At 36.6% G+C, this 15,532-nt stretch overlaps 1 protein-coding gene across 1 annotated transcript in view; it reads left to right on the top strand.

Moving 5' to 3' along the window:
• The window catches only part of gpc5a (glypican 5a), a 175,482-nt gene that overhangs the window by 47,914 nt on the left and 112,036 nt on the right, over positions 1–15,532 (top strand). Inside the window, exons 3-5 of the mRNA XM_051898814.1 lie at positions 6,636–7,330; positions 11,298–11,434; positions 12,221–12,346. Coding sequence (XP_051754774.1) covers positions 6,636–7,330; positions 11,298–11,434; positions 12,221–12,346 — 958 coding nt within the window. The remainder of the gene's footprint in view (positions 1–6,635; positions 7,331–11,297; positions 11,435–12,220; positions 12,347–15,532) is intronic.

Here is a 15,532-nt window from a genome sequence, read left to right on the forward strand (position 1 = left end):
CTAGGAGCAAGTCATTTGCTGTAATATGTCCTGCCGATCAAGTATTGAGTGCACAAAAGAACATACTTTAAAGAACTTGAACTTTTCTGTTTTGCAAATCCATTTTTTGATTGATCTTAGGAAATATTCTAATATTTTGAAATACTTGATTTTGGACTTTCATGAGCTGTACGCTCTAATCATCAAAATTTAAAAAAAAAACTTTTGAAATGTTTTACTTTACATGTAGGGAATCTAGAATATATGAAAGTTTCATTTTTAAAAATAATTTATAATAAAAAAATGAACTTTTTGATGATATTCTAATTATATGACCAGCACCTGTATATATACCATAGCATTACACTAGCACAAAAATGGGTTTAAAGCTACAATTTATAGACTAAATGTTACAGAACTTTAATTTTTATTTCATTGAGTCTTTAAATCAACCCCAAAATTCTTATTTAACAGTTAAAAGTTGGCAAACTTTAATTGCACAGTTGGATCATAAGTGATGCCAACTCTTAATTTGGCTCTGTATTTATATTGAACCACACAGCAAGAATAAGATTGCTGTTTAGTAAATAGTTGTGGCATTTTCCATGGCTCCCAGTGGACGAGTAATGAAAAATAGCTCTGTGATATTCACGCTTGAGATGGTTCCTGCTGAAGTTGCTGAAACTCAGCATAACCTAGCCGTCCTTGAGTCTTTCTCATTGGTTTTTCTTGTCCAGCATCCCGCTATGAAGCATTCATATGTTTCCAATCTGAAGTGACACCAAATCTCCTCTCCCTCCTGCCTTTCCTGTCCTCTATATGCTCCGAATGAAGGAAATGCCAGGGATTTACCCATCACCAATCACAGGTGCGCTCGCCACGCTCTCTTAATCTCAGTTCTGATGAGTTAGCTCTTTTGTCACGATTTGGTTTGATCTATCCCGTAATTCTTTGGGGGGCTCCCCGAGGCGTCCCCTCATGGAGACATCAGCAGAAAATGCTGGAGCCATCGGCCAGGCTCCGGGGCAAATGTTCAAGGTCTCTCAGACTCGGTTATAATGCTGTCATGATAATAGTTTGCCTCTGGAAAGCGAACGGGTAAGATGAAGGCAAAGGATTGGATGGGGTCTATAGAATATATTCTGTTGTGTTGTTGATAATTCATGAAATATCACACTAAACAAAAAAGACCATGTTTTTGGATATGTACCATGGTATAGAGTTCCTATGGTAATGGGAAACCTGAAAATAATGGGGAATTTTAAAACTTATGAAAGAATGAATGAACAAATGTCTACAATAAGGGAACCTACCTATTACTGGGAAAATGACCTGAAAAACTCATAAAAACTCTTTGGTCAAAGAGTGTGGGAAACTGTGGTACCTTTTTAAGGGTGGTCGTTTAAGGTTTTGACTCTGGATTAACCACGAGCGCAGTGAATTTCTTGGAAATAGCCACTCACCGTGTCCTGCGAGTTTGGTTCTCCTTGACTACAGCGCGTAATGAGCCACTAAATGAGACAAATAGCCACAGCACATATAATGGGTTCTACTCTAGTCACCTCCTGTCAGGGAGTTCACTAATCTTCCTGTTTAGCTCCCAAAGACTTCAATCTTTATACCCACACATGCTCAGACATACTGTCTTTCTGTGGTCTAGTAAGAGGGATTCATTAACGCTCTTTGGTAAACATCTACTGTGACCTCTCTCAACCAACCAGCCCATAATCAGCTGTTTCTAATCCCTGTGAAACCCTCAGTAGTCGGCCAAGACCAAATTTATCGAATGTGTCTAATCCTCTCACACAAATCACTGCACGACACCTGCAGATTTTTGCTCTTTTTGTCTTTGCCACCACAATCACTAGAAGGGATACTAGTGTAGAGTAGCACTGAGAATCTATTGACCTGTGTTTCTTATGATGAAGCTGGTAATTCTTTTTACCAAGCGAGGGGATCGAGTGCCTCTCTAGTGTTGAAGTGTGCTTGTGGATTGTTATCAGTGGAGGTAAAATTACATGGACATCAAGGTCTCTGTTTGTACTGTATGTTTTCAGGGATGGAGATGCATTTGCTTTATTTAAATAATATAATACTTAAAGGGATAGTTCACACAAAAATGAAAATTCTGTCATCATTTACTCTAGTTGTTTAGTTGTTGCAAACCTGTATGAATTTCTTTCTTCTGCTGAACACAAAAGAAGATATTTTGAATAATATTGAATAATATATATATAACCGAACAGTTGATGGGCCCCACTGACTTCAATAGTATTTTTTTTTTTTTCCATACTAGAAGTCAATGGTCAACCATTTGGTTACCCCTTTTTTTTTTCAAAATATATTCTTTTGTGTTTATCAGAAGAAAGAACTTCATGCAGGTTTAGAACAACTTGATGAACAACAAAATAATGACAGAATTTTTATTTTTGGGTGAACTATCCCTTTAAATGAGCGCAAAGAGCGCAGTTCTGAATTTGGTCAGTAATCCTTCATGATCCTTCAGAAATCATTCTAATATAATGATTTGCTTCTCAAGAAACATTTCTTTTTTTATCTTTCATAAATTGAAAGTTCAAAAGAACAGGATTTATTTGAAATATAAATCTTTTGTAACATTATCAATGCCTTTACTGTCACTTTTGATCAATTTAATGCATCCTTGCTGAATAAAAATATTAATGTGTTTTAAAAGAAATCTTACATCAAACTTTGGAACAGTAGCGTATATTTCAAAGAAAAATCATTTTCAGAATTAAATAGATTGAGAATCCCTTAAAATCCCTGGAGATCCCTTTTAGAGCTATTAAAATGAATAAGTTTACTTTTGTATTTTTTAGACTGGATAATTTGTAAAAGTTTTAGATTGAAATATATTAATCAGCATACAGTATATTCACAAAAATATATCGCTTATGATATCCTGAAGCCACTACCATGGTCCAAAAGACACTGTTTTACGCCTTCAGATCTCTCTTTCTCTGCCCCAGCGCACTCTTTCTTTACACATCTCTCCCTCATCACACACTTACACCACAACCCATGACAGGCACATGATGTGCTCGGCTCTCAGACAGACATATTTCTCTGTACAACAGTTTTAGGGCAACCTCTCGCCCTTCTGCTTGATTTGGCCCCAGTCACCCTGACCCATCTTACCCCGACACATCTCCATAACAAATCCAAAGCTGTAGTCAGACACTTATTATTTACATGCCAGCAATGTAATTTGTGCAAAGCTAAAATCGGGGTCCAACATTAACACTCGTCAAGCGCCAGGGAAAAAATGGATTCGTCGAGTTACTGGCTGGGGTGCAAAGAAAGAATGATGGTCTGACCATCGCCCTTTAATTTAATGAAAATTGTATTTTATTATTAATTGATTGATTAAAATCTTGTTCAAGATCAAACATTATAGATAAAACATTGTGGTAACACTTTACTTAAAGCCTTTATATATACTGCATTATAAAAGTATGTTTAATGCATTATTATTCTTTGTAATGCACCTTATAATGCATTGTATGATCTTATGAATAATTGTAACCACAGTTATGATATCTTTATAATGCATAATACATAAAGGCTTTAAGTTAAGCTAACATTAAACAATGTAATTTGTATATTTCTTTTTATTTTGTTAGCATGATACTGTAAACCATATATATTATACTATCAATTTATAAATTACATTTATCATATATATATATATATATCTATATAAGCAAATGTTTTTTCAGTTTACAATTTTTACATTCAATGTATAAATGTATAATATATAAAAAGTTAATTTCTTTTGGTATAATTTTACAGTATTTCCACTTCATTTTTCTGGTGTTAATGAGAAGACACTGATAATCTGACTGATGTTCTGTTATTCTTCAGGTAGTTCTAGGGATTTAAAAAAAGAGCGGCAAAGATATTCCTGTAACTGAGGAAGTCGCGCTCCATCCACAGACAAAAAGAATTCTGCAGGAAATTGGATGTCCTGCCCCACTAAACCTGTAACCTGGCATCAGGTTATTTCTGCATACGTGGCCCTTCTTTCCACCCTTCCTTGGTGAAGACCTGTGTTTGTACACTTTTTTATTTTTAGAATGGATCACTTATTAAAGTTTTGCATTCAAATGTATCAATCAGTATATATTCACAAAGATATATCTCTTATGATACCCTCAAGTCACACAGTTCTTTTACAAGAAACAGCAAACAGAATAAAACCAAAAGCCATTAAACCGTACAATCGTTAGGAGTCATTTCCATCATAATGTATCTCTGAGATACTGTTTTTTTTTTTACATCATATACATGCATATGAATTAGCACTGAGTGTTTGGAGAACATGCACAAAGATGATTATGGGCATCATAAACAGAGATAATAGAGAATAATAAAAAAGACCGATGATCTCTCAATACGCTCTAAGCTCTTTACATGCAGAGATATGGAGAGCGCTTCAAGGCATCATTGCACCCTTGTATCTTCAAGCTCTCTGTGTCTTGTTATCCACTTTTTGTATTTCTCTCTCTCTCTTTCTGGACTGAGGAATCTCTTTAGATCTCTTTGCACACAGATAAAAAAACATTTCATATTGGGCTCGCCTGCAGGAAGTGCCATTCTCTGCTCCACTGCTTTGAAAAGGTCTGGGACTAATTTCTATGGTGTTGGATTTACACGCTCAAAGCGTGAATCAGAGAGAATATTGCAAGAATCCCACCAGTTTTTTATGCAACTGTCAAAGGTACACTACTGTTCAAAAGTTTGATTTTTATATTTTTGAAAGAAGTCTCTTCTGCGCACTAAGGCTGCTTTTATTTGATAAAAATACTGTAAAAACAGTAATATTGTAAAATATTATTACAATTTAAAAATATTTTTCTATTTGAATATATTTTAAAATGTAATTTATTCCTGTGATCAAAGCTGAATTTTCAGTATCATTACTCCAGTCTTCAGTGACACATGATCCTTCAGAAATCATTCTAATATGCTGATTTGCTGCTCATGAAACATTTCTTCTTATTATCAATGTTGAAAACAGTTGTACTGCTTCCTATTTTTGTGGAAACCATGATACATTTTTTGTTTCAAAATTCTTTGATTAATTTAAAGTTTTTTTTTTTAAAAACTCAAACAGCATTTATTTGAAAAGTTTTATAACATTATACATCTTCACTGTCACTTTTGATCAATATAATGCATCCTTGCTAAAGAAAAGTATGAATTTCTTTAAAATTCAACATAAAATCGAACAAGACTAAATTACCTTTATGAAGGATTTTCATAGGTTAAAAGTCTCAGGGACAAGAGCAAGTCAATAAAATCAACATACAATTCATTTAAATAGTAGCAAATGCCAAAAAAAAAAAAAATAAATAAATAAATGTTCTTCGTATGAAATAAATGGATACAAAGTAAATAATAAACTTTCAATGTGTTCTCAATATTTAAATAAATAAATAAATAAAAATGTCGGCTGCACATCCATGATGCTAATCTCCTGTTTCACTACATCCCAAAGGTGCTCTATTGGATTGAGATCTGGTGACTGTGGAGGATATTTGAGTATAGTTAATTCATTGCCATGTTCAAAGAACCAGTTTGAGATGATTTGAGCCTTGTGACATGGAGTGTTATTCTGCTGGAAGTAACCATCAGAAGGTGGGTTCATTGTGGTCATAAAGGGATGGACATGGTCAGGAAAAATACTCAGGAAGGTTGTGTTATTTAAACGATGTTCAGTTGGTACTAAGAGGCCCAAAGTGTGCCAATAAAATATACCATACACCACCAGCAGCAGCAGCAGCCTGAACCATTGACACAAGGCAAGATGGATCCATGCTTTCATGTTGTTTACGCCAAATTCTGACCCTACCATCTGAGTGTCGCAGCAGAAATCCAGACTCATCAGACCAGGCAACATTTTTCCAGTCTTCTATTGTCCAATTTTGGTGAGCCTGTGCAAATTGTAGCCTCAGTTTTCTTTTGTTAGATGACAGGAGTGGCACTGGTGTGTCTTCTGCTGCTGTAGCTCATCTGCTTCAAGGTTGGACATGTTGTGTGTTCAGACAGAGATGCTCTTCTGCAGACCTCAGTTGTAATGAGTTCTTATTTGAGTTACTGTTGCCCTTCTATCAGCTCAAATCAGTCCGGCCATTCTCCTCTGAACTCTGGCATCAACAAGGCATTTTCGCCCACATTCTCTGTGAACCCTAGAGATGGTTTTGCATGAAAACCCCATAGATAAGAAGTTTCTTAAATACTCAGACAAGCTTGTCTGGCACCAACAACCATGCCATGTTTAAAGTCACTTAAATCACCTTTCTTCCTAATTCTGATGCTCAGTTTGAACTTCAGCAGGTCATCTTGACCATGTCTATATGCCGAAATGCATTGAGTTGCTGCCATGTGTTTGGCTGATTAGATATTTGCATTAATGAGCAGTTGAATAGGTGTACCTAATAAAGTGGCTGAGGAGTGTATATTAAACAATTTAAAAGGACAAACTTGTATAACATTCTTTATTAATTCTAGACATTGAAAGTCAACATGAAATGAAACAAGACTTCATCATGTTATTTCAAACTTTTTTTTTTTTTAATGTAATAACTTTGTTTTGAACTGTCTCTCACAGTTTTTCTTTGTTTTTCTTCCAGAAACCGTGGACTCCCTGGTCCGTCAGGCAGAGAACCACACTCACACTGTCCTCCTCCACACGTACCGTGACCTGGCCAGTCATGCGGCGGCTCCCATCGGGGAGTTTTTCACGGACGTGGGGCTCTTTGTGTTGGGCTCCGAGCTCAGTCTGGAAGAAGCTTCACAGCGTTTTTTCGACGCCCTCTTCCCTCTTGTTTACGAGCAACTGGTTGAGCCTGGTCTCTCGCGCTTGTCTCCACCGTATGCCGAGTGCGTCCGCGCGGCCTGTCGGGATCTGGCGCCGTATGGCGGAGCCCCGGGCCGCCTCGCCACGCACATCTCCCGTGCCTCGTTGCCTGGCCGGGTGTTTCTGCAGGCGCTCCACTTGGGCATCGAGGTCATCAACACCACCGACCATATTCAGCTCAGCCGCGAATGCAGACGTGGCCTGCTGAGGATGAGCTACTGTCCACACTGCCAGGGTCTGACCGCCAGCAAGCCCTGCATGGGCTACTGCCTCAACGTGGTCCGAGGGTGTCTCGCCAGCCTGGCTGAAGTGGATGCCCATTGGAGGGAGTTTGTGCGATCGTTAGAGACCCTCTCCACCCGCATGCACGGGGCACAAGACCTGGAACAAGTGCTTCTGGGAGTTCACGGGCTGGTGAGAGACGCAGTGGCCCATGCACAGAGGAACGGACCCCGGCTTTCTGCTCAGGTATTTGTGATATGGTTGAAAAAAGGCTGGTAATCAGAAGGTAGTAAGATCCTAAGTGATCATGCATAAGTCATCAGTTCTGATATTGAGCTAATGAATTGACTCCAGGTTGCTCATGGTCAAATATCCCTTAGTAAATGAACTTGCTTTGGATAAAAGCATCAGCTGTTGTCATTTAGATATTATATTCTTTGATGCAAAGAAGTCTTTTAATGTTGGGAATATTTGCATTTACACTTATGCATTTGGGAGATGCCTTTATTTAAAGTATGCTTTTTATCAGTTCATGCATTTCCTGGGAATCAAACCCATAACCTTGTTGTTGCTATTGCCATAGTCTATAGTGCTACAGGTATGTATATTTGCTGTATATTTATATTACATACTGTATATTAATATTTAATGTATGTGAATGTTCCTATAGGCACTTTTGCCCAGTGGACTCTTAGAAAATGAAAATTAAATTTGTTATAAAAATTAAATATTTATTTATTTTTTTTTTTTTAAATAAGGGTAACTTATTTAAATAAGGCTAATTTCATATCTATCATTTTATGTATTCCAAGTACAAATAAGTAAATAATATTTTCACATTTTCTGACGTATAGAAAATAACTTTACAAAGCCCCCCACAACAATCATCATAGTTTTAAATATATGATCATTTTTATTTTTTATGAAGGAGTTTCATAAGTTAAAAGTTTCTGGAACAAGAGTAAATCAATGAAATTTACATAAAATTCAGCTGAAAAGTAGCAAAATAAAAATGAAGGCATGATAAAAAGTTGAATATCCTCCAAATAAAATGAATATTTATATATGAGAATAGGGAATAAAAGTACCCGATGTTGAAGAAAAATTCATATACTAAGTCCTCAGAAAAACCCTATTTAAGTTGTAAGTGATTTTGTCTGGTATAAATTGATGTATTGGCCAGTTACTAGGGGTGTAATGGTACACAGAAATCATGCTTCGGTACGTACCTCTGTTTTGGGGTCACGGTTTGATATGAGTTCAGTACAACAGGAAAAAGCATCATATCCCCAATGCTAGGTTTCTTTTCATTTCTTTTGAACGGACAGTAGTGCAAATTAGTTTGTTCCAGATAGGGGCATTTAGTCTTCCCCTGAGGTAGTTGGTACAGTACAGCCTCCTTTAGTGTATTAAGCACTTCCAATTTTTAGGAAATGCATATTCCATCACTGGACTTTAGTAGTGAGACTTCCATGACACAAATTGGCACAATGCCAAATGATTTTGTCTCATTATAACAGTGGAAACAACTTAAAAGCATACAGATAAGGGTAAGACATCATTTGAATTTGTAAATGGTCACTTACACACATTTATTGTGTACACTCAGAATAAAAGCAAAACATTGTGCTTTTGTAAAATAAAGAAGACAAACAGGATGCCGCTTTCTGCTGTGCCGGTTTCCTTTCTGTGAAGTTTGTGGAGTGTGTCACAAAAATGAATCGAAACTCAGTGAATAGCAAGCTCTTGTGTGCCATCTGAACTCTTTGTTTTGGGTTAGTGCATAGATCATCTCTTCTTCTTGTGGCGGTTAGCAAACAGCGTTGCAGCATTGCTCGCCCCGTTCTGGATTGGAGTGTGGATCTCCTGTGACTGACTGTATTCGTCGTCTGACGGTGTGCACCGAACCATGAAGTCCGTACCATGGCGTTCAGGACGAATACATGTACCGTTATACCCCTACCAGTTACATACATTTTATATATATATATATATATATATTTTTATTTTTTTTTTTTTTTTTTTGGGGGGGGGGGTTTCACAAAAATTTCTGAAATGACTTGATGGCAACATGTGACGTGTGAGATTTTTCATTTAATTTAGTCTATAAAATCCTGAAGATTCAATGTTCATTTACTTTTCTTAAAACAGCGTCTTAAAACCCTTCATGTAACTACTGCTTGGACGGCATGGAATGCGGTACGGCCTGAACATAAGTTGCAGTCGCAGTCACACATGCCATGCTGCAGCCAGCGAGCCCAGAACATTCTCAAAATACTCTTGGTGTGGGCAGCTGCTGTGGCACGGCCGACCACGCTGATGTGTTCTGGCCGCCTTCAAATTGAATTTGCCTGAAATCATAGTGGGCTTCTGTGGGATCCAGTAAACATGTTTTCAGATGGTGTTGTGCTGTGTTGAAATGTGAAGGTTTGCAGACAGTGTGTGTGTGCATGTGTGCAAGTAGAAATAAGACTATAAACCGCATTGCTTTGTCAGCTAATGGGTGACACTTGATCTGCAGGGGTCGGGGTGTGGAACTGGATCAGAATCAAGTCTCTAATAAGGTGTTGCCATTGGTTAGGGTCAGTGTGAGGCATCGCGGCTAGTATTAGACCAGTAAAAACAGCCTATATGACCTGTTTACGTCTAAACCATCCCAGTTGTTCTGGATGAATGAGTATCTTCATAAAATGCAACAAATGCCCATTAGTGTCTGTTTAGTCTCACATTGTGTTGTGAGACTAAACAACACAGCCATGTGGTAATAACTATTTTTATACCTATATATGTGAGAATAGAAAAGTTATTCATTTGATTACTTCTCATTGTATTTGGAACTTGATGGATACAAAAGACCATAATGCATAACAAATGAATGACCTTTCTGATATTAGTGCAAAGACCCGAAGAAAAAAAAAAAAAAAAAAAAAAAAAAAATATATATATATATATATATTTATTCAAATACAATATAAATTGGTCTTTGTGCAAATATATTTTATTAATATTTAATATATTAATATTTTAATTAATAAGTTTATAATATTTTAAAAAACTGCTTAATATTAATTTAATATTATAATATTTAATTTTGATATTAATGTGATACATATTTTGTATAATAATATTTTGAAAAAATAAATAAAATGTTATTTTAATAAAATAAATACAATATAAATTGGTCTTTGTATGTAGAATAATATGAATTATTATATATTATTACATTTATTATTTAATAATTATTTATTAGTATATACAAAGACCTACAGTCAAACAAAACATTTTTTCAGACACTAGATATAATTTTTGATATATTTTTCTACTAGTGGGTGCAGGACACTATAATTCATTTATGTAAGTGAGAATAGCAAAATAAAGTAAACTGACATATTATACCCAAAAATTCTTCATACAGTGGACTTCCAGTAAAATTGATAAAAATTTGGGACCAAAAATTATTCAGACACTTTGACCTGACCATGTTTTGCTTAAGTGTTATCTGACATAATTAAGATTCATTTTTTCTGACACAGTTTAACTCTGAATTCTTGTCATATTTTATTATTATGTGTGTGTGTGTGTGTGTGTGTGTGTGTGTGTGTATATTCTGACTGCATTCTGTAAACACAACTTTGTTTGCCTGATAAAAACCTGCACACCTCAACAGTCGGATCTGGTAGTTTCAAAGAACTCTGCATCAGATGGTGCAGATCTGCCATTTTTGTCTGCAAACCAGACAATCTGTCTGGCAACAATTGATGAATGCGCCATCTGATGCCGAGACTACTGACTGACTCATCAACTGTTTATGGATATATTGACTCATTTACTGAGTCACGTTTGTTCTTTTCAAAATTTCCACCTCTTTACTTTAAAATCCAACTTTGTAGTCCTTTAGTCGTTCTATATCCCTCTTACTTTTACAGTCCTGCCCCAGATCATCATTAGAGAAACTGCAGAAACAGTCTCAAAGTTGACTTCTTTCAGATGCAAAAACTGTTGTCGCATGTCTTAAAAAACAGCATCACCTAGTGGCTGATCGTGCTACTACAGGCACGTCGACCCCTTTTGACCTGCAAAAAATGCAAGTTTTAACCTTCTGGTTACCAGCCCTGAGCTTTAGCCGCTATTAAATACCTTCCTAGCGTTTATCATAATGAACATGCCTGTGGATATGTTAGTATTAGTGACAGTCTGTGTTTAAATTGTGCAGGTGCACAAGGTGTGCGGTCACCCCAGCAGACAGCCGGAGCAGGTGGGCAGCGTTCAGCACGGCAGCGGCGCACGAGACTCCATTCCTCTGAAAGGAGCGGTCAGAAACGGAGAGGACAGCCTCAGCAACTGGAGGAAGTATGTCTGGAAATCATCATTTGCAATCACATAAACACTGTAAATGTACTTATACACAGTCAAAGCACTTATCAAATCATGTTTTGTTTTCACAGTTTAGAATAATATTAAAGTAATCAAAACTATGAAATAACAAGGGTAATTGTAATTATTTGGTGACCAGAACATAACTACACAAATAACATTGGATTTTATAATCAAATTATTTATTTTGTAAATAAAACAGAATAAATTGGACTTTGTACATACATGATGAATAAGAATATTTTACATACTAATACATTATAATTTTGTATAATAGTGTTTTGAAATAGTCTTAATAATAATACCCTTAATATAAAACATTATGCATTTTTTGCTTAATAAAATAAATGCAGTATAAATGGGTAAATACATATAAAATTTATAGTTATTTTTTATATATTAATATAATATTTTTAATGTACAGTATATTTAATAATAGTAATAATACAATATCAAAAATACCTATCTATCTATCTATCTATCTATCTAATATTTTAGGTATTTTTTGAACACATGCTGTAAGAAAGTGAATTGAATTGTTAGTGATATGTTATTTATAGATGCATAACTATTATATATAGTGCATAAGATAGGAATTGCTCAGTATTATCCATGACAACATAATATTCAATATTATGTCCATGACAATTTCAAGAAGATCTTTTTTATGGACATTCTTGAAGCCACATGAGCATTGAAAAGCTGTGTTAGTGCGCCATCTGCTGGACAGACAATGAAACAAACTCATCTCTGTCTCTCCAGAGACTTCATCAGCAGTCTGCGTCTGTACCGCACGTTCTACGGTGGCCTGGCGGACCTGCTGTGTGTGAGCGATCTGAGCTCTGGAGACGGAATGGCCTGCTGGAACGGAGCTGAACTTGACAAAGGGTACATATCTGAAATTTTCTGCCTGTAGCTGCACTTAGTCATCATCATGTCCACAAGCGTCGCATAAATCATACATCTTTCTTTAGGTGTGAATAATGCACACATTTTTTATTTTTTTTTCCTTGAAAGGATTTTCTTATATACGCATGTCTGTACTTGCTGTTTAAGATTTTTTGAAGCTTTCCATAGATTGACGCATCACATTTTCCTATCTATCTATCTGATGGGACGATCTATTGTGAAGTGCTACGCTTGTCACCTATGGTATTTTAATGTAATTTAATGTGAAGACACTTAAGCCCATGTTAGTCCACACCAACATACCTATAATTAGTGTACTACAAACCCGATTCCAAAAAAGTTGGGACACTGTACAAATTGTGAATAAAAAAGGAATGCAATGATGTGGAAGTTTCAAATTTCAATATTTTATTCAGAATACAACATAGATGACATATCAAATGTTTAAACTGAGAAAATGTATCATTTTAAGGGAAAAATAAGTTGATTTTAAATTTCATGGCATCAACACATCTCAAAAAAGTTGGGACAAGGCCATGTTTACCACTGTGTGGCATCCCCTCTTCTTTTTATAACAGTCTGCAAACGTCTGGGGACTGAGGAGACAAGTTGCTCAAGTTTAGGAATAGGAATGTTGTCCCATTCTTGTCTAATACAGGCTTCTAGTTGCTCAACTACCTTAGGTCTTCTTTGTTGCATCCTCGTCTTTATGATGCGGCAAATGTTTTCTATGGGTGAAAGATCTGGACTGCAGGCTGGCCATTTCAGTACCCGGATCCTCCTTCTACGCAGCCATGATGTTGTAATTGATGCAGTATGTGGTCTGGCATTGTCATGTTGGAAAATGCAAGATCTTCCCTGAAAGAGACGACGTCTGGATGGGAGCATATGTTGTTCTAGAACTTGGATATACCTTTCAGCATTGATGGTGCCTTTCCAGATGTGTAAGCTGCCCATGCCTACACGCACTCATGCAACCCCATACCATCAGAGATGCAGGCTTCTGAACTGAGCGCTGATAACAACTTGGGTTGTCGTTGTCCTCTTTAGTCTGGATGACATGGTGTCCCAGTTTTCCAAAAAGAACTTCAAATTTTGATTCGCCTGACCACAGAACAGTTTTCCACTTTGCCACAGTCCATTTTAAATGAGCCTTGGCCCAGAGAAAACGCCTGCGCTTCTGGATCATGTTTAGATATGGCTTCTTTTTTGACCTTCTTTTTTAGCCGGCAATGGCGAATGGCACGGTGGATTGTGTTCACTGACAATGTTTTCTGGAAGTATTGCTGAGCCCATGTTGTGATTTCCATTACAGTAGCATTCCTGTATGTGATGCAGTGCCATCTAAGGGCCCGAAGATCACGGGCATCCAGTATGGTTTTCCGGCCTTGACCCTTACGCACAGAGATTGTTCCAGATTCTCTGAATCTTTGGATGATATTATGCACTGTAGATGATGATAACTTCAAACTCTTTGCAATTTTTCTCTGAGAAACTCCTTTCTGATATTGCTCCACTATTTTTTGCCACAGCATTGGGGGAATTGGTGATCCTCTGCCCATCTTGACTTCTGAGAGACACTGCCACTCTGAGAGGCTCTTTTTATACCCAATCATGTTACCAATTGACCTAATAAGTTGCAAATTGGTCCTCCAGCTGTTCCTTATATGTACATTTAACTTTTCCTGCCTCTTATTGCTACCTGTCCCAACTTTTTTGGAATGTGTAGCTCTCATGAAATCCAAAATGAGCCAATATTTGGCATGACATTACAAAATGTCTCACTTTCCACTTTTGATATGTTATCTATATTCTATTGTGAATAAAATATAAGTTTATGAGATTTGTAAATTATTGCATTCCATTTTTATTAACAATTTGTACAGTGTCCCAACTTTTTTAGAATCGGGTTTGTACAAGTTGCTTTGGAAAATAGTGTATGCTGTTTTTCTTTCCTTTGATTTTTGGGCTTTTGGTTTGCATATTATCAGAATTACACATGCTGTTTTTTTAAGCAGATTACTCTTAGGGCATGAAATATTTTTACTTTGTGTAAATGGTGTAAAAATAATTTATATTTATTACATTTGTATCAAATAATGAGTTGGCTCATCAGAATGTAATTATTATTATTATTATGATTTGTTTTATTTAGTTCAGTTCACCATTGGCATGTCTTTTATGCTATAACAAACTACTATTGACGTTTGGGAAATCCTTAGTTGCATTATATAAACTGAACACTTTCTGAAAAAATGTGTGTGTGACCACATGTATGCAGATGAAGCTACTCGTGTCATGGTTTCCGCCTGTGTAATTAATGACTTTTTTATAGTGGTGGTCTCTGTTGGCATTTTTCCCGCTCACCATAAACAGCTTTATAAGTGACAGGCCAGCTGTTTCTAGATCCGTAGCATCCTCCTGTTTCCCTCTCCTCTGCACGCTGGGGAAAAATCCAATCCATCTCCTCGCTGCTCTCACCTGGCCTGTCATCGCCCCAACACTCCCATAAATTCATCCCCGGTGGTATTTCCTCCGAACTGTCATCCGCTGTCAGCGCTGCCAGATGGCAGGTGGGACCATATTTCAAGAGGAGAGGTGGGGCGGGGCCGGGACGCCCTGCAGGACGGGTTATCGTCCAGCAGTAAACGCTGACAGGACGAGGTGAGGCAGTTTCCCGGCTGCTGCTGTGCAGAGACGGACGGTAATTACCGCCTGCAGTTAGAGGCGCCCTCTAGTGGACACTCAGTAATATGGGATTTGATGTTGATGGGATGTTTTGAATTAATCTACAGTCTAAAAGCTTATATTGGAAATTTTTGCGACCACTTAGCTATATTCACAAATTAATCATTATATAAAATTATAAATTAAGTGGTTTTCACCCCATTTCAAATAATGTAGTTATACATCTACTAGCTTAAATATTGCCTCAGAAAAAATAAACAAAACTAAAACAAACTCGTGAAATATGCCTGGATTTACCCCATTTATGTGTATAAAAAGCATGGCATTGTACTGAAAGGTAGGCCTATATAACGTTTAAAAAAGTAGGCATTTAAATGAACCAGTAGGCCTATTGTTTTCACCCTGTTTACCAATCATGCTAATAATTTGCTTCAAATAATTGAATTCGCAAAGATGAAGGCCATTGGATAAGAGTGA

Source organism: Ctenopharyngodon idella, chromosome 1 (assembly GCF_019924925.1).
Source record: "Ctenopharyngodon idella isolate HZGC_01 chromosome 1, HZGC01, whole genome shotgun sequence".
Taxonomy (NCBI): Eukaryota; Metazoa; Chordata; class Actinopteri; order Cypriniformes; family Xenocyprididae; genus Ctenopharyngodon; species Ctenopharyngodon idella.